At 37.8% G+C, this 19,226-nt stretch overlaps 1 protein-coding gene across 1 annotated transcript; it reads left to right on the top strand.

The window, feature by feature from the left end:
- Positions 1–648: 648 nt before the first annotated feature.
- Positions 649–15,904, top strand: LOC129263849 (zinc finger protein 493-like). The gene is made up of 6 exons (XM_064100827.1): positions 649–789; positions 6,798–6,986; positions 9,353–9,448; positions 10,119–10,198; positions 10,641–11,058; positions 13,701–15,904. Exons 2-6 carry the CDS (start codon positions 6,851–6,853, stop codon positions 15,788–15,790), a joined length of 2,820 nt encoding a protein of 939 aa, XP_063956897.1. The 5' UTR covers positions 649–789; positions 6,798–6,850; the 3' UTR covers positions 15,791–15,904.
- Positions 15,905–19,226: the final 3,322 nt, after the last annotated feature.

Here is a 19,226-nt window from a genome sequence, read left to right as displayed (position 1 = left end):
CCCCCTCCAAAAAAAATTGACTCACCATCATAGTAAAAAATGGTCCACATTTGAAAGGTGCAAAAAAAAAAAACCTTGTCTCAATGAAGTAAGGAAAAAAATCTTTGCTCAAAGATGAAAGGAAAAAAATTGCTTCAACCCAAACTTTCACCCCCCCCCCTTCCTTCTCACTGCGTGGGTATCTAATGGCGCGTCCCTTAAATTTGTTATTATAACAGGTATAAAAGGTGCCCACTATTAGGGATCTTTTAAAATTTGACAAGCAAAAAAAAGGGGTTATCATCCAAAATGTGAGAAGAATATGGATCCATAAACTAGGCCATGTTGGGGCCATGGACCGGGGCCATGGACCCAAGGCCAGCTATAGTATTTAAAATTTGGGGGCATATGTCTGGGATTTTCCAGCATAAAACCATACCCCATGTTTAGGGATTTCTTCAAAAAAAGCGACCCATTATTTCCAGCGGCACATCCCAGTATGCCTTATTTCGTGAGTACCCCCCCCCCCGCCCCGGTTTATCCAACAGGCAATGGGATCAGTTACCACTTGCGCTCGCGATTGGCCAAAAGTTTGCGCTCACAATAGCTTTCCATACTTTCCTTATACAGTACGCTTAACAATACAAATCGAATAGGAAAAAAAATCTGAAATTGCAAGCTGGCGGTCGACCGGTCCGACACGGCGTTCCAATATCCACTTTTCTCAGTTCGACAAGAAACCCATTACTTTAGTATCAACGCAGATTTTTGCAATCTTCCATTGTAGAATATTCGTGGGAATCGTTTTTGGTGAGTTAATGGCCTTATCCTGAAATAAATCACCTCTCTTCTCGTGTGTGTCAATGACAGTGTTATATTATCATGATTAACCCAGGGATCGAGCTCCCGCCCGCGCAGCGGGCGGGAGCCCAGCCCCAGGGGCCCGTATCTCAACACCTGGACAAGTTAGGCCGTGTTTATGCTTCCACTTTTCTGGCCAGAATCAGCGTTTCCAAACGTGATTAGTCCAAAACACGGTTGCATCCATGCTTACTTTCATTTAAACGCTGTTTCAAAACGCCGATCGTAAACTCACAAAAAGGTGCGTTTGTAAACTTCGTTTGACCAGAATCAGGCTTTCTGGGGAAGTATAAACAGAACCACGATCGTAAAGGTGTTTAAATGACGTCATTTGGTACATGCTTCCGGTGAGATGAAAATCCGCGGGCAAATACAGTCGCATTGCTCCATGGGCATGGTCGCATGTTACCTCCACGGAATTACCTCTCATCTCCCTTGTTTTGCATGTGTAGTACTAGTCACTAGTAGTATTACTAGTATTACTCTTCCAATTTGTCATCACGATGAAGTACGTTGAGGGATTTACAGAAGAAAAAAAACCTGGAACATGAGTTATAATGAGGAGACATCGACACCGCCAGATGCCCCAGTAGCATAAACAAATAGATATTTTATTATTTTGTATAGGGCCTACTTAATATTCTTTATTTTTTCTTACTATTAGCCTCACCATGGTGGAAATTATATTAATTATATGGCTATATCAAGAAGCTCCATGCAATGACTAAGTCTAAAATATCGAAAATTGTTCGATGTTTATATAATAGTCGACGTACCTTCCCCATAACAACACTAAAAAAAAAAAACTTTCGAAAAGGGCGCGCCCAATTTGACCTCGCTTTCCTGCTCAACGAAAATTACGATGCGAAGCCAGCTGGAGATCGTGACTTCACCTCTGAAAAGTTAAGCATAAACAGCACTCCCAGACATGCCAGAACCACGTTTACGATCGGCGTTTTGAATCAACGTTTGAAAACGCTGATTCTGTCCTCGCAATGGAAGCATAAACACACCCATACAGGGCTCGAAATTGGTGGCGGTACGGGGGCAATTGACCGCCTAAAGCTCCGTCGGGCACCCTAAAAGTCGGATAATAGTGCCCGGGCTGACCACCAGAAAAAATAAATGTAGAAAACCGAAAATGAGTAGGTCTAAAACGAATGAAACCTCTCTCATGCAATTGTAACAATTGCATTGAAATACTTGATACAGGTTTGAAAATGATACAGAGGCAATTTGTCAAAAAAATGAACAATGACTGTATTGTTTTCACTGTTAAACACCAACTTCAAAGAGCACCGAATGAATTTTAACCCATCCGGCCTTCCCCTCGATACACAGTGTACATGTGCGTCTTAAAATAGAACACACACAGAACAGCTAATTGCTGATCTGTGATTGGCCAGCGCTCCACTGATGGGAGTTGCTTTCAAGCGTGCGTGTGACCATTATCAGAAAAGGTCATGACTTCAGAGAAAAAAAAATCAACCCCTCCCCATCTGTGTGCGTGTGTGGGTGTGTGAGAGAGAGAGGGGGAGGGGGAGGAGAAAGGGGTTGGAATCATGTTTCAAAACAAAGCAAAGCAATCTGTACTACCCCCTCCCCCATACACAGGCACACCAATTTTCCCCAGAGGCCTAAAAATAACGCTCCAACACGTACCCTTCGCCTATTCATTCCATTTCTCGACTAGTCTCCAAATATAGACCCAGTTATAGGTTCAGATTATCAAAAAATGAAATTTGGAACTTAGGAATTTTGATTTTTTAATTGAATAATATTTTGCAATTACTTTTTTTTTTAAATACAGTGTGTAGCATCGTGGGCAGTCCAACAAGCTTGGGTATGGCACGTAGGCAAGGGATGAATTTTCCCCCCAAAAAAGTGTCTCTGTCACAAGAATACGGCGTGAATGAATTGTTTACTGTGAATTGGAGACAAAAAAAGACGTAAATGGACTTTGGACTGAGCTGTGAACAATGATCTGGACTGATTCATTCATATGCGGGGGTGCATAAAAGCATTGATTCAGGAAATTTTTTAAATTGAAACAATAAACTGAAAGTTATTTCATGTAATATATTTTGACATAGTCAAAGAAATCAAAGGGGGAATAAATAGTCATACTTTCATTTGTGAGAAACAGACCCTTGATGTTCAATGCAGTGAGGTCCAGTTGTATAAGTGTGGCATGGAGAGTTGTAGATTTTCGGTCACTAATAACTAGGTCAGCTTTTGCGATTTTAGAAGACGTGATTCCCGACGAACAATCAAATCATTCGATTGTTTTTTCAGGAAATAATCGAATGGTAAAAATGACATTCGTCCCAGGCCTAAACGACATGATCACTTGTTTATGTTTTGCCTCATCCAAGCCACTTGTGGTTTTGTTCCCTCTCTTTCTGTAATGTATACTTCTGGGGCCCATTTCATAAAAAGTTGCTATAAATTCTTTCGCAGCCAGAGGCTGAATTGTGGAATCTTTTACAAATCAAAAATATAACATTACATAAACATCATAAATAATTACATACCGGTAATTACACAATGCAAAATTAAAATACTAATATGATATCCAAACTATGAGTACAGGATATCATGCATTAAAAGAAAACAAATTAAGCACAGAGACTCAGAGTTTACCTTAGAGAGAGTGACAGAGAGAAAGGGACAGGGACAGAGAGAGACAGTTACACAGAGAGAGAGAGAGAAAAACATGGACAGAGAGAAAGAGAAACATGGACAGAGTTGATACTTTACAATTTGTCATGATACATTATTTTAAATATGCATGTGATGACCACCTAAACTGCCATTTGACCACCTAAAGTTCAGTCCAGGGTGCCCGGCTGACTTCCAAAAATTAAAGTTAATCGAGAGGCCTGCCATAGTCATATCTTTATCCACCAACCACGGTGATAGTTCCAATCTTACTAAACCTGTTTCTCGAAAGGCTTCCTAACTAGAATAGAGAGTGGGGCAAGAATGGAGGTTACTTCTGTGTCTGAAAATCCATTTAAATCTCTTTGATCCTTCTGGTTCTTTGAGTTTTTGTTGCTATCATTCTGTTAATTAGATTGTTACAATCCAGATTCTTGATTTTGGTGGGATATTTTTGACATCAAAAAGGATATTTTGAAGCTGAATTTTGAGTCTCCCTGCATCTGTATGTCCTCTGCCTGGCTCTGGTCCCACATGCTGGATTTCTAGTGGGACATGTCAACAAGAGGTTGTGTGGCACATAGACAGTAGGGCCTAATAATATTCTTACTTTACATAAACTAATGATTAAAGTTTCACTTTTTTCTTCTTCTGAATTTCTGTGTAAAGTTAGTCTGCTTCCTTCAATCCTGAAGATTCTTGCAGAACTTGGGGAAGTGTGTGTCACAAGGTTAAAGTGCATGTGCCAAACATATAATGAATGGTGCAAGTTCTATCAGTCTCAAAATTGGTGATTTAGAGCCAACATGAAGTTCCTCAAACGTACAAATAATTCGCTGCCAATTTCAAAACATCGCATGCGCACGTAGGGTCCGAGCTTGGATTGGACCCGGTACCTCGTGCGCCCGCGCATATGGCATGCGATATGGCAGCGAATTATTTATGTGTGAGGAACTTCATGTTGGCTCTAAATGGTTTGTCAATCACCAATTTAATTTTAAAAGATGCATTTGTTGTTAACTCGAATGTCCATTTGTACAATACACGGCAGAAAAATCTTATCCACCAACCACTTGCAAGAACCAATACTGCTTTGAATTCTTTTGTGATAGTTTAATTTAAGAATGGAATAAGTTACCACAAAGCTTTAGAATAGATCCAGTCCAACACTGCCCATATTTAAAATTCATGTCGAAAATATCTAGGCCTACCGTATTTGAAAAATTACAAAATATCTTAAATTGAATATTGAACCATATGTATTATATGTGTGTATGTGTGTGTGGATTTTCGTGTATTTTTCTTATTTACTCTCTAGATTATCAATTGTCATATATTTTTCATCTCATTCTTGCTGTAATGTTCTATTATAAGGGGCCCCTCTCACAAGCTCTGCTTCTTTGGGGTCCCAAACCTATCATGTATACTTCTCATTTTTTTTGGTTAATAAACTGTAATATCTCTCTTGTTTTGAATAAACTTGAACTTGAGAACGAACGCGACATGTGACATGCCACATGGAGGTCTAACTTTTCCCATTTTTTTTAGGGTCCATGTCCAGGACTCCAGTTTCAGTATGTCCCTCGACAGTAGCGTACCTGGCATTTTCCACGGGGGGGGGGGGGGGGGGGGGGGGGTTGGCAAAACCGTCCGCCAAAAAATTTGACAAGCAAAAAAAAAAAAGGTCTTCAATCACAAATAAAGGATTTCGTACCAGAAAAAAACTGACAAGCAAAAAAAAAAAGCTTGTGGGGGGGGCAGGGATACGTCCTTTGCATGAGTTGTGACTCGTCAGGGGGGGGGCAGACTTCCCCCCGTAGGTACGCTAGTGTCCCTCGATGTGTCAGGATTCTGTGTCACAATAGACTCATATTTATTGAGGTAGACCTAAGTGCATAATTCATTTGTTCCCCTTTTGTTTGGAGTGCTATTGCGACCCCATTCTACCCCATTTCGGAGAGTACCCATGTCTGCCTAGTATTACACGGACGAGTCCTGGGCTCCGGCCCGCAAAGCGGGGCAGAGCTCTCTGACTTAGGCCTAAGGCCGTGCCTGGCAAGTGGCAGTGGCCGATGGCAAGTGGCATGGCTTGCGGTATGCAGCTCTCTTTGGGGCATATTTTTTGTAGGCCCTCTATTGGTGGAAAGTAAAATTTAAAGAAAACCGTCATTTTTCAATCTCTATTTTTAATTTAGACAAATTAAGACTAAGGTAAATAGCCAATTCTTCTGGTAAAGTACAGACTGCCATTGTACTAGTTGTGCTTGTCAAGTGCCCAGTCTATTCTAGTTTAATAGATATTCCAAGATCTAATGCCCGGGGGGGGGGGGGGGGGCACTTCCATTGACGAGTGGGATACCATGCGCGACCTTGAGATCTCAAAAAGCACACTAAACACATTTTCCATATTCTGATAATGCACCCCTTAATAAGTATTGACGTGTGAAACCCTACTCTTCACAAGTATTGGAAACAATACTATACGGTATCTAAAACACCGATTTAAAAAAAAAGTTGGTTTTGAAAGACTGGTCAATCAGGGGGTCAAACGTATTTAGGATAGTCTAGATCTATGTTTTTTTTGTCCAAAGCTTTTTTTTTTTAAAGACTAGACAAATGTGTTTAGGGTTTTTTTTTTCCTCCAAGCCTTTTCCCCAGGACTTTTTAGATTATTACCTGATGAATTTTGGATTGACACTTATTTCAAGTGTTAGCAACTTAGCATTGTATTCCTTTGTGGTATTTTAACCCTAACTGCACTAGGGGGGGGGGTGCAATACCCATGAATATAGTTTAGTCTTTTTAGGCTTATTGTTGGCAAGAAGACGAAACTTATGGGTCATATTCTGGCGACAACTTGTTTAGGGGCCAAAATGTGTAAATGAAGCCAGTGTCTGTGAAAGGGTGTTATACTGCACACAGAGAAAACTCATTTAGGGGGCCGTGTATGGAAATAATTTGGTCACATACATGTATGTGTACAGGAATACATTAGACTGCCCCCCCCCCCCCCCGATGAAACATCGACACAAGGGTAATCATTGATTACTAATCAAGTATGAATTGTTGTTTTGCACACATCTTAGGTCACATGATCATGGTCGAAGGTCATTTTAGGTCAATGGACAGAGTATTTTTTCATCATGCATGATTTCTTTTTTGAATAATTATTCAAGAGCTGTTTTCAAAATCAGCACTGCTGTGCATCAAATTCCATAATGGAGGAGAGACTGCCAGAGGCGTTCTACTTTTTTTTCTAAAACTTTCTCACAGTTTCTGTCTACATCTTATCCTAGGTACGGAGTTATCTTGGTGCATTCAGTTTGCAAACGTGTAAAGTCAAATCACCATGCCTCTGCCAAAGACAGATGAATATTCAGATGTGCAGGTTTACTTCACAGCCAATGAATGGGAAGATATCAGTGATTATGAGAGGATTTGTATCCAGAATGTCAAGGAAAACTATGAGATGATGATACAAGTTGGTAGGTGCAGTAATTTGTCAGAAGAACTTTTCTCTATTCATTGGACAAAAAAATTTAACCATTGAAATTTGGTTCCTTAGGATAATTCAAGACCTAGGCTGGTATTCAATTTGATTCTTAGGCCAGAATATTAAGTATTTTACTCAGCATTTTTGTTCGAGTAAAACTTAACCATCTTTGGTATTCAACTGTATTTTTGGCTAAGTATTTTTCTTAAATCTAAAGTCAGTCGCCTACCAGACTTAAGTTTGGCTTGTGTGCAATATTAGTTATGATACACGCAGTCATACATACAGCACACAGATGGATACAATCATGGCAGGGTTCTTGGCTCAAACTTCATGACATCACAATGGTTTGCTTAAATTTGAATTGATAAACTAAAATACTTAGATGTGATCTGAACATGATTTGTTAATATTTCTACAAGCCAAGTAAAATTTAAGTACAATACCTACAATATCAATATTTCCAATTGAATAGAGTCCCTGGAACTTGATCATTCCTAGACCTATTTTGAAAGTGAGATTGGCTAGATCAGCAGCATTATAACCAGGTGGGTGTTTCATAAAGCTGTCCGTGATTTAAGAGTGACTTTAAAGGAAAATGGTGATCCTTTATTACGTGCTAAACAATGGTGAATAGCATTTACCACAAGAAATAATTACTAGTCGTTCTTAAAGGTCGAGTCCACCCCAGTGAAATGTATACTGAATAAATAGAGAAAAATCAAACTAGCATAATGCTGAAGATTTCATAAAGATCGGATGAAAATTAAGAAAGTTATAACATTTACAACTTTCGCTTATTTTTCACAAAACAGTTATATGCACGTAACTCAGTTACATGCAAATGAGACAGTCTATAATGTCCCTTACTATTTCTTTTGTTTTTTATTGTTTGAATTATACAATATGTAATTTTTTACAGATATGACAATAAGGGCCAACTTGACTGAACCATATAGTATTAAACAATACTAATTCCACATGTTCAGGGAGGAATTAATTGTTTCACTTGGCAATGAGGAGAAAATTAGAATATTTCATGCTGTAATAAAATGCAAAAGAAAAAGTAAGTGGATGACATCATCAGTTTCCTCATTTGCATGCCTACCAGGATGTGCATATGACTGTTTTGTAAAATTAAGTGAAAATTAAAATATCATAAATTTCTTATTTTACATCCGATTTCGATGAAATTTTCATTGGTATGCTCATTGGATTCTTCTCTTTATATTTTATTCCAATGTTTTATTGGGGTGGACTTGTCCTTTAAGGACGTTCCACATTTATGTTTGTGCGCATTATGATCTGCGCATAGTTTACACTCTGCGCGCTGACATCACAATGGATGAACAGGTGATTAATTAGCTGCGGGTATGTGCTGATTTTTCTCATCTTCTGCACTTTAACTGCAGATCAGATGCATTATTTCATGAAGCTAAACAATGGAATTATTCCATGGACCATTCAAAAAAAGATTCTCAAAATTTCAAAATACTTTACTCTGCAGTGCTGCCAAGAATCACGAATATTACCCTGAGTTTGAATAAATGGTAGAGTGGTTTTGATTTTTTCTTCACATAGATGCAAAGCATTCGGCGCATTTTTGGTGTTTTAAAAAGCACATTTGCTCTAATAAAAATAATGATAGTTTAAAAACAAGCACATGAAGCCCTATTTTTTAATGTTTGCACCTCTTCGGTATACCTTCGTCTACAACTCTACAAATTTTGGTGAAAATGACATGGATTTTGAATAAAGTGCAGCATTTATTGTACTTTTGTAGTTTGTTACTGAAATTTCACATTTTTTTTTATTGGGATTTTGTTATCTTTTACGCCATTTTTAATTACTGACAGTGCTGTTAAACTTAAAATTGCAAACAAATAGCACTATAAATATATTCTCCATTCTAACGATACAATTATTAACTCTCTTGCGAAATTTGATGACTTTTTCATGTATTTTGACTGAGTAATACAGGTTTAAACTCATTGTAGTAATCTTGGGCGGTCTAAAAATGCCAAATTCTTTTGAATGCGCAATTCATAAGAACATCAATTTGGGTGAACTTTGAAGTTCTATAGCAAAAAATCAAGCACATGGACCCATGTTAATTTTTGCATATTTCGAATATTAAGGTTCTAAAGTATATATGTGCAAAGTTTGGTGAAAATGACATGGAACGTCCTTAAACTCAATCTTAACTTACAAACAGCTCTATGACAGAACACCCTGCTTGTAGATTTTTGCTATCATTTCATGGGAATTTTGTTTGAATAATGTCAATTAATTTGTTTTTTGTCAATATTGGTGTTTCATACCAACATTGAAAAAGCAATTTTTGTTTTTTATACACAGGGGTACAGGTCAACCCACCAATGTTCATGCAGCGTCAGCAAGGAATTCATAAAGAGATAATTGAGGAAAGTGAGGATAAGGGGACAGAAAAAAGAGGTTTGTGAATTTACCATGTTTCTACATGTAACCTAGCAATATAAAATCAACAGAATGTTACACTGAAATTGTGATTTGCTCTATTGACAGATAATGTTTTGGGGGCAATTTATGCAAAGGTAAATTGTTTTTGTGTCCTTTGAAAAATGAAAATAATATCACCTTTGTGAAAGTTAAGCACTAAATTTTGAGGTGATTTTCAATTGTCTCGTCTTTCAGGTATAAAGGCCTAATTTGTCAAGTGTTTTATGATGTATCACAAATATTCACAATTGTCCAGAGTCAGAATAAATGTTTTGCTGATTGATTGGAATTGAACTTGGTTCATTGTTTGAACGTGATGATTCCAGATGATTACTGTAACAAAAAATTGATGTCGAGTGAGTATGTATATTACATCAGCAATGGCGGTGGCATTGATTAATGTACAATAATCTGTGTATCATTTGTTTTATAAAATGACTGAATTTTCTGGAGAATAATTTTTTTTTACAACCATTCATAAGTAATTAGCGATGCATTGCTAGCCATGCATCCGGTAAATTTGCTATGCATAAGTAATTACCAGATGCATGGCTAGCCATGCGTCAGTAATTACTTATGCATGGTAATCATTCTCTATCTATATATATTTGCCGGTAAATAGTTATCCATCTCTTTTCTTCTTTAGGGTCTTCTGACATTCATAATCAACAGGGAAATACATGTCATACAGAGAAGAATGAGTTACAAAAAGAGAATTTGAATACAGTAAGTACGAGTATGCAAGAAAATATTTGCATGTCTCTGAGCTCACTAGGACACATTAGTACATGCTTCGCTGCCAATGATTACAAGATCATACATTTTTTAATCCAGGTGGGTGTTTCATAAAGCTGTTCGTAAATTAAGAGCAACTTTAAGAATGACTGGTGATCCTTTCTTGTGGTAAATGGTATATTGAATTGGCGATGGTTCACCAGTCGTTCTTAAAGTCGCTCTTAGCTTAAGAAAAGCTTTATGAAACGATGTCCTGGGCCAAGTTCTGGCATATGCTTAAATAAAAATCAAAAATTTCTATGATAATTTTTTTCTTATTTTTCTTCTTAGCATGTTTTTTTGTTGCATCATCTGACATGTCAAAATGTTTGGTTTTATTTTTGGAATGTTTAGTAACTCGATTTTTTTGTAATTCTTTGTTTTTTACATTTAGTTCACTATAAAAGTAGAGACCGAGTTTGATGATGATGGCAATCTGCTAGGTGAGGCTAATCACGATGCAGAAGGGAAAATTACTGATCTTGAATGGAAGAACTATGATGAAATTACCCAGACACAAACCAATCCGATATTATCAGGTGATCAGAGGACCAAATCAGGTGATCTCGTCTCTCCATCGTGTGACCAGAAGGCAGAAATATGTGAGGCTAATCACAATGCGGAAGGGAAAATCAATAATCTGGGATGGAAGAACTATGCTGAAGTTACCCAGACACAAACCAATCCAATATCATCAGGTGATCAGAGGAGCAAGTCAGGTGATCTCATTATTCTGTCATGTGATCAGAAGGCAGAAGAAGCTTCAGGAGGCAGCCAGACTCCAACCCAATTCCAATCCATATATGAAAAGGGTTAGTGTGTGTCGCCTTAAACCATACCCTGAAAAATGGAATTTGCTTATGACTAAAGGGGCTTGATGATTTAGTCCGTGTCCTAATTTGGCTCTTGAAAACTAGAATGCTACAGTAATATTTGGGTCTGGAAAACTGAGGAGTAAGATCACATCGTTGGCACTCATCCGAACCGTTGTATCAGTCGATTATGGTAAAATAAATTGATTTTGAGATTTTTGCAGAAATTGAAAGTAAAAGATCTGTTCTTTATGTGATAAAATTTCTAGGCAGCAATTTATTTTATTTTCCTTAGATATGTTTGGATTTTCACAGCGATGCCTTACAAATTGTTGATAAACTGTGTAAGTCCTATTGGAAACGAGTACAGTAGCAAAGCAAATTAAACAACAGCTGCGCTCACTTAATATGCAAATACTTGGTAAGCCAAACCGTCATTGACTTTGCAGGTGAAAGAGTGATACAATGTTTTGACTGATGACGTGCATTGAATTCACAGTCAAGGTTGTCGCATTTCCTATGTCTTGTACAAAGAAAATATAAACGGCTCAAACCAAAATTATAAGTATTTAGCTCTTTTGCGATATTTTCTCTGATTCTTGGTTTTACATAAAAATGAAGTTACAAATGTCAAGTGATTGTCTTGGTCTTTCCAATCATGTATTTTTTTTCAAGGATTATGTTGTAAGGCTGGGAACAAAGGGTAGAAATTATAGTAAACTTTGAAGCTGATTTTCTCTAAAATGGGTTTTCACCGTCATGTGTGATACGATGGTTCAGATGACAACAGCTTTGGCAAATGTTTTATTTTAATATGTTGTGAAATGTGGAATGTTAGATCTGAGGAGCGATTTCATCAACATTTTCGTCGGACAAGTTCTTAGGTCTGACAACTTTCCTTGATTATGATTTGCTAAGAGGAACTGTTACCATAGTAACTGTCAGATAAAACAGTACTTGTACTTGTAGGATAAAATGTCTGACAAGTCCTTTCATGTAGCGTTCCCATGTTCCAAGGATCCCTTGTGTGTGTTATTCTTGCCCTTTGTAATATACACACCTAGTCCTTTGAGCACAGTAATATAGCATGGTGAAAACCTAGCATTTATACTTGAAACCACTTTTGGACACAACTGAGATAAAGTAAATAGGGGCACACTGTAATCTTCCTCCTTGAGAGGGGGAGAGAGAGCTAGAGAGAAAAAGCACAGCTAGCTCCCCATGTGTCCAGCACTTTGCAACTTGTAGGGCCAGTTTTCAGTTAAAATTTTTTACATCGCGAATTCTGTGTAATTTTGCGTCGTTCAGACTTTCATTTTGGTCTTCATGACTTTTGGACATGGAATTATTTTTAAAGAAGTATAATTTCCTATCTTTTCCTGTCCTTTTTTGTCTCACCTGCATAGCAGAGTGAGACTATAGGCGCCGCTTTTCCGACGGCGGCGGCGATGGCGGCGGCGGCGGCGACGGCGGCGGCGGCGGCGACGGCGACGGCGGCGGCGGCGTCAACACCAAATCTTAACCTGAGGTTAAGTTTTTGAAATGACAGCATAACTTAGAAAGTATATGGACCTAGTTCATGAAACTTGGCCATAAGGTTAATCAAGTATTACTGAACATCCTGCCTGAGTTTCATGTCACATGACCAAGGTCAAAGGTCATTTAGGGTCAATGAACTTAGACCATGTTGGGGGAATCTACATCAAAATCTTAACCTAAGGTTAAGTTTTTGAAATGTCATCATAACTTAGAAAATATATGGACCTAGTTCATGAAACTTATACATAAGGTTAATCAAGTATCACTGAACATCCTGCATGAGTTTCACGTCACATGACTAAGGTCAAAGGTCATTTAGGGTCAATGAACTTTGGCCGAATTGGGGGTATCTGTTGAATTACCATCATAACTTTGAAAGTTTATGGATCTGATTCATGAAACTTAGACATAATAGTAATCAAGTATTACTGAACATCCTGTGCAAGTTTCAGGTCACATGATCAAGGTCAAAGGTCATTTAGGGTCAATGAACTTTGGCCGAATTGGGGGTATCTGTTGAATTACCATCATAACTTTGAAAGTTTATGGATCTGATTCATGAAACTTAGACATAATAGTAATCAAGTATTACTGAACATCCTGTGCAAGTTTCAGGTCACATGATCAAGGTCAAAGGTCATGTAAGGTCAAAGAACTTTGGCCACGTTGGGGGTATTTGTTGAATTGCCATCATATCTCTATAAGTGTATTGGTCTAGTTCATAAAACGTGGAAATAAGAGTAACCAAGTATCACTGAACATCTTGTGCGAGTTATAGTAGTTTTCAAAATCAGCACTGCTGCTATATTGAATCGCGTGATGCAGGTGAGACGGCCAGAGGCATTCCACTTGTTTAAAGTTTAAACTCTGATGTAAGAAAATGAGGAGTACGGCTGAAATAAATAATCTCTCATGGGAAGCTGCAAGGTGCTGACCACTGATTAAATGAGGAAAACAAAATAGGGGTTGCCTGAGATACTTGGGTTCCCGTGTTATAGCGGTGGATTTTAGTTTTGATGATAGATGAACGTAATAGGGCACCTGTCACCTCAATAAATCATTAAAATTATTGATGAATATGTAATATTGTTTTTTCTTGATAGATTCTGGAATCTACAGATGCGAGTATTGTGGATCAGTCTATGCTATTCCTCTCATCTTAGCAAGGCATCTCAAGTACAAACATGGGCTTAATGGTGTTGTCTTGCCATCATATGCGTCAAAGGAAAGCATTCTACAGTTTGTTGAAGGAGAAATACGAAAATCTATGTGTGAAATTAATGATTTTACTCATGGTGAAAAGGGAATTTTGAAAACAAGAAATTGGGAAAGTATGATACTTGAATCACATCTTAAAACACATAAACGAATCCATACAGATGAGAAACCGTTTGTATGTGTTCAATGTGGTAGGATGTTTAGTCAAAAAGGTAGCCTCACAATCCATAAACTAACTCATACAGGTGAGAAGCCCTTTGAGTGTGATCTGTGTGGTAAGGCATTAAGTGATAGAAGTACACTGAGAAGACACAAGCAGATCCATACAGGTGAGAAGCCATATGTTTGTGATCAGTGTGGCAAGGCATTTAATCGTAACTATACTCTTACAATACATAAAAGACTCCATACTTGTGAGAATCTCTCTGTATGCGATCAATATGGTAAGGCGTTTTATGAAAAAATCAATCTCATAGTGCACAAACGTATCCATACAGGTGAGAAGCCCTATGTATGTGATCAGTGTGGTAAGGAATTTAATCATGAATATAATCTTACATTACATAAAAGAGTCCATACTGGTGAGAGGCCCTTTGTATGTGATCATTGTGGTATGGCATTTAAAGAAAAAAATAATCTCATAGTACACAAAAGTATCCATACATGTGAGAAGCCCTATCATTGTGATCAATGTGGTAAGGCATTTAAGCTTAAATCTCATGTTAAAACACATGAACGCATCCATACAGGTGAGAAGCCCTATGTATGTGATCAATGTGGGAAGGCTTTTAGTCAAATACGAGATCTCACGAGACATAAACGAGTCCATACAGGTGAGAAGCCCTATGTTTGTGATCAGTGTGGTAAGGCATTCAGTGTTAGAAGTTCATTGAGAACACACATGCGAATCCATACAGGTGAGAAACCCTTTGTATGTGTTCAATGTGGTAGGATGTTTAATCAAAAAGGTAGCCTCACAACCCATAAACGAGTCCATGCTGGTGAGAAGCCCTTTGAGTGTGATCAGTGTGGTAAGGCATTTAATCAAGAATCTTGTCTCAAAACACATAAACGCATCCATGCAGGTGAGAAGCCCTATGTATGTGATCAATGTGGTCATGCATTTAATCAATCTAATGATCTCACAAATCATAAACGAATCCATACAGGTGAGAAACCCTTTGTATGTGATCAATGTGGTAAGGTGTTTAGTCGAAAAGGTACCCTCAGAAGACATAAACGAGTCCATACTGGTGAGAAGCCCTATGAGTGTGATCAGTGTGGTAAGGCATTTACTGATGGAAGTTCATTGAGAACACACAAACGGTTCCATACAGGTGAGAAGCCCTATCTTTGTGATCAATGTGGTAAGGCATTTAATCATGAATGTACTCTTACAATACATAAAAGAGTCCATACTGGTGAAAAGCCCTATGTATGTGATCATTGTGGTAAGGCATTTAAAGGAAAAAACAATCTCATAGTACACAAAAGTATCCATACAGGTGAGAAGCCCTATCATTGTGATCAATGTGGTAAGGCATTTAAGCTTAAATCTCATGTTAAAACACATGAACGCATCCATACAGGTGAGAAGCCCTGTGTATGTGATCAATGTGGGAAGGCTTTTAGTCAAATACGAGATCTCACTAGACATAAACGAATCCATACAGGTGAGAAACCCTTTGTATGTGATCAATGTGGTATGGTGTTTAGTCGAAAAAGTAGCCTCAGAAGACATAAACGAGTCCATACTGGTGAGAAGCCCCATGTATGTGATCAGTGTGGTAAAGAATTTAATCATAAATCTCATCTTAAAACACATAAACGCATACACACAGGTGAAACGCCCTATGTATGTAATCTATGTGGTGAGGCATTCAATCAAATACAACAGCTCACTGCACATAAACAAACTCATACAGGTAAAAAGCCCTTCATATGTGATCAATATGGTAAGGCATGTTATGAATAGTCAAATCTTACAGTACACAAACGTATCCATACAGGTGAGAAGCCCTATCTATGTGATCAATGTGGTACGGCATTTAACCCTATCTAGGCCGGGGTATTTTGGGAGTTCATATGGCCGGGGGGGGGGGGGGCTGGGAGGCCCCCCCCCCCCTTTGAGATCTCGGCCGCGGGATCGCGTCGAAAATTGGCACGCAGGTTGCCCAGGACATAATCTACAAAATTGTATAGTAACTTATTTCATGCGAATCGTTATTAAGTGATTATGTTAATTTATGCGTAATTAGTATGCGAAATCATACTTTTTCCTCTAACTCCCTAAATAAAGCTTCAAATGTACTAATTTTTGGTATAAAAACTCTTTGTGGTGTTCTTAGCAAGTGTACATGAAAAAATTGCAATATCAAATTGTTTTCTTATGTATAATTTTGTTCTTTGCAATTTCTTATGTATTTCTTTGTTTTTAGACCTTTTGATTTTCACTGTTTTTTCAATGCAATTTGTTGGGGACTCTTCTGAGATCACAAAAAGCATAAAATAAATACATTTAGACCAGCAAAACTAAAATAATCATGCATTTATGAATTTTGGTTGAAAACACAATTTGCATTGACTTTGTACACAAAACCATGTTTTTGAGCAATTTTTGGCCTTACATGCACTTACATCATGTTACATAATTTCGGAACCACGTACCCGGGTTACGCAAAATTGGTCTGAAAAGTTGCACAAGACTTGAAAGTAAAAAGTCAGTGAGCGGCGCGGTCAAAAAAATTTGCGCGGCGAAAATATTGCGCGATTCGTTGAGGGGGGGGGGGCCTCCGAGGCCCCCCCCCCCCAGCATAGATAGGGTTAATGAAAAATCCAATCTCACAGTACATAAACAAATCCATACAGGTGAGAAGCCCTGTGTTTGTGATCAATGTGGTAAAGCATTTAATTAAGAATCTCGTCTCAAAACACAAACACATACTTATAGGTGAAAAGCCCTATGTACGTGATCAATGTGGTTAGGCATAATCAAATACAACAGCTCACTGCGCATAAACAAATCCATCCACGTGAGAAATTGTTTGTTTGCGATCAATGTGGAAGGGCATTTAGTCAATCATATACTGTAGTCTCAAAACACACAAGCAAGTCCATACAGGTGATTAAAAAAAGAGTAAAACCCACACTTCATATTCTCTGCCGAATTTCCATTTCAGGGGATTTCTTTTTCTCTCAAGAGTTTTGATCTAGGCCTATGTTGATTCAGCTGTCCCTTTTTCGTCTTTGAGGCCGTTCTCATTACGCTTTCTAAAACTAGTTTACTGGAAACCGATTCAGGAAACCACTATGGAAGATCGCTTTGCTAGCGTTTCCACTTGATCACACGAAAGTGGTTTTCAAAATCACTTCACGTAAAGCGCTCTTGTTGGTATGGAAACGCTCTCAGTGGGGTGACACGTTTCGCGCGAAATTTGAAACCGCAGCATAGGCATTCTACACCTGTCGTGTGGAGTAGCGCGCTCAAAATGTGCGAAGATCGCTTCCCGAAGAACGGTTTTGTCCTCACTTCGCTAAAACCACTTTAACGAGGCAAAGCGATCTTGAAATCTACATCGCGAGGTGGTTTTCCAAACTGGTTTGGAAGATCGCTTCCAAGACCGCTTTGACCGTTCTCACTACGCGTTAAACTAGTTTCCACTAAACTAGTTTCCAGTAAACTGGTTTTAGGAACGTAGTGAGAACAGCCTCTTTGAAGGACTGCATTTCTATCTTTAATTGTTTAAAAACTTACTGTCTGGCATCTCCTGGAATAAAAACAAAGGTTGACTGATACTTCTAGCATCAAATCATTCAATGAATATGAATTATATATAAGTATAATACAGTGCGTCCCACAAAAAAACTAAACCGAGATTTATCGATGATAACTTAATCACAAATACAATAGACAAATGACCTACCATTGTAAAGCTTAGAATCTCCTCTTTCATCTGAAATTACTTAGATTATTTCTCATTCACGCATGAGTGATAAAAAAAAATTTGAAGAGGGGATACAAAAAAGTCATTTGGCGGGCTGTATCTGGGTTTCAAGAAGAAAACCACATTTTTAGAAAGTTCAATATCTGCTCTTTAATTTGATACCTCAATTACAGAAAATGGTCAAAAAATAAAGTTCTGGGTATTTGAAATAAGGCTTGTGAATTTAAATAATTTCATAAATTGAAGAGGTTTTAAGGCCAGCGTTCAAACTCACTCGACACTCTGTTTTGTTAACGATCAGCCATGCATTAAGTCTTTTGTTAACCATGCGATAGTTTCTGTGGGAAACCGGTGAAAACATGTTTATTTAATGAAATTATGGAAATACAAGCCTTGTTTCGAGGGAACATAACTTTTTTACTTCTTGACCATTTTTTGTGATTAAGGTATCAAATAAAAGAGCAGATATTGAACTTTTTAGGCATGTGATTTTCTTTTTGAAATTCAGATACCCCCCGCCAAATTATTTTTTGGTATCCTTTCTTCAAATTGTTTTTGCTCGCTCATGAATGAATGAGGAATAATCTTAGTAATATCAGATGAAAGAGGAGATTCTAAGCTTTACATTGGTAGGTCATTTGTCTGTTGTATTTGTGATTACGTTATGATAAATCATCGCTTAATCTCGGTTTCGTTTTTTCTGTGACGCACTGTATAGACATTATTGTATCCTATTATGCATACATGTAGTAAAAGAGAAACCGCCCTGTTAGATGATTGCCTCTTGCTGAAGTTATATGGAGAATGGATTGTTTTTATTTCCTCATACAAGGAAATTTTAAATTATTTACTGACATACGATTGATACGTCCTATTTGCCATGTATTCTTATCAATTCTCAGTAGTTGACGAATGGTGCTTTTATTTTTTTTTAAGTACACTTTATTTTTAGGACCATGTGACCTGAGAGAAATGCTGCAGATCAGAATTCAATGCATTATTAAAGGAGAATGAAACCCTTGAAACCAGCTGAATCTATATCAAAGAGAAAAATCAAAGAAACATATTGTTGAAAGTTTGAGGAAGATTGAATGAATAATAAGAAAGTTATGAGCATTTGAATATTGAGATCACTAATGCCATGTAGATCCTCCCATTGGCAATGCGACCAAGATCTGTGATGTCACACACGTACAACTCCCTGATTGCTTTAGTACTTATTTCACTTATATTCTCACTTTTATAGAATCTATCACAAGGTGAGGTGTTCTCTTTATGAGAGGACAAGTACAGAGGTTTCACAACATTATATCATTGATGAATCGTTTGTCATATGATTAGAAAGAGCAAAAAGAGTTGTTTTGGGGTATATTTTCAGTGTCCAAAAGGGGAGAGTTGTTCATCTGTGATATCATAGATCTTGGTTGCGTTGCCAATGGGAGGATCTCCATAGCATTAGTGATCTCG

Source organism: Lytechinus pictus, chromosome 6, assembly GCF_037042905.1.
Source record: "Lytechinus pictus isolate F3 Inbred chromosome 6, Lp3.0, whole genome shotgun sequence".
NCBI classification, from domain to species: domain Eukaryota; kingdom Metazoa; phylum Echinodermata; class Echinoidea; order Temnopleuroida; family Toxopneustidae; genus Lytechinus; species Lytechinus pictus.
This window is presented reverse-complemented; position numbering and strand designations above follow the sequence as displayed.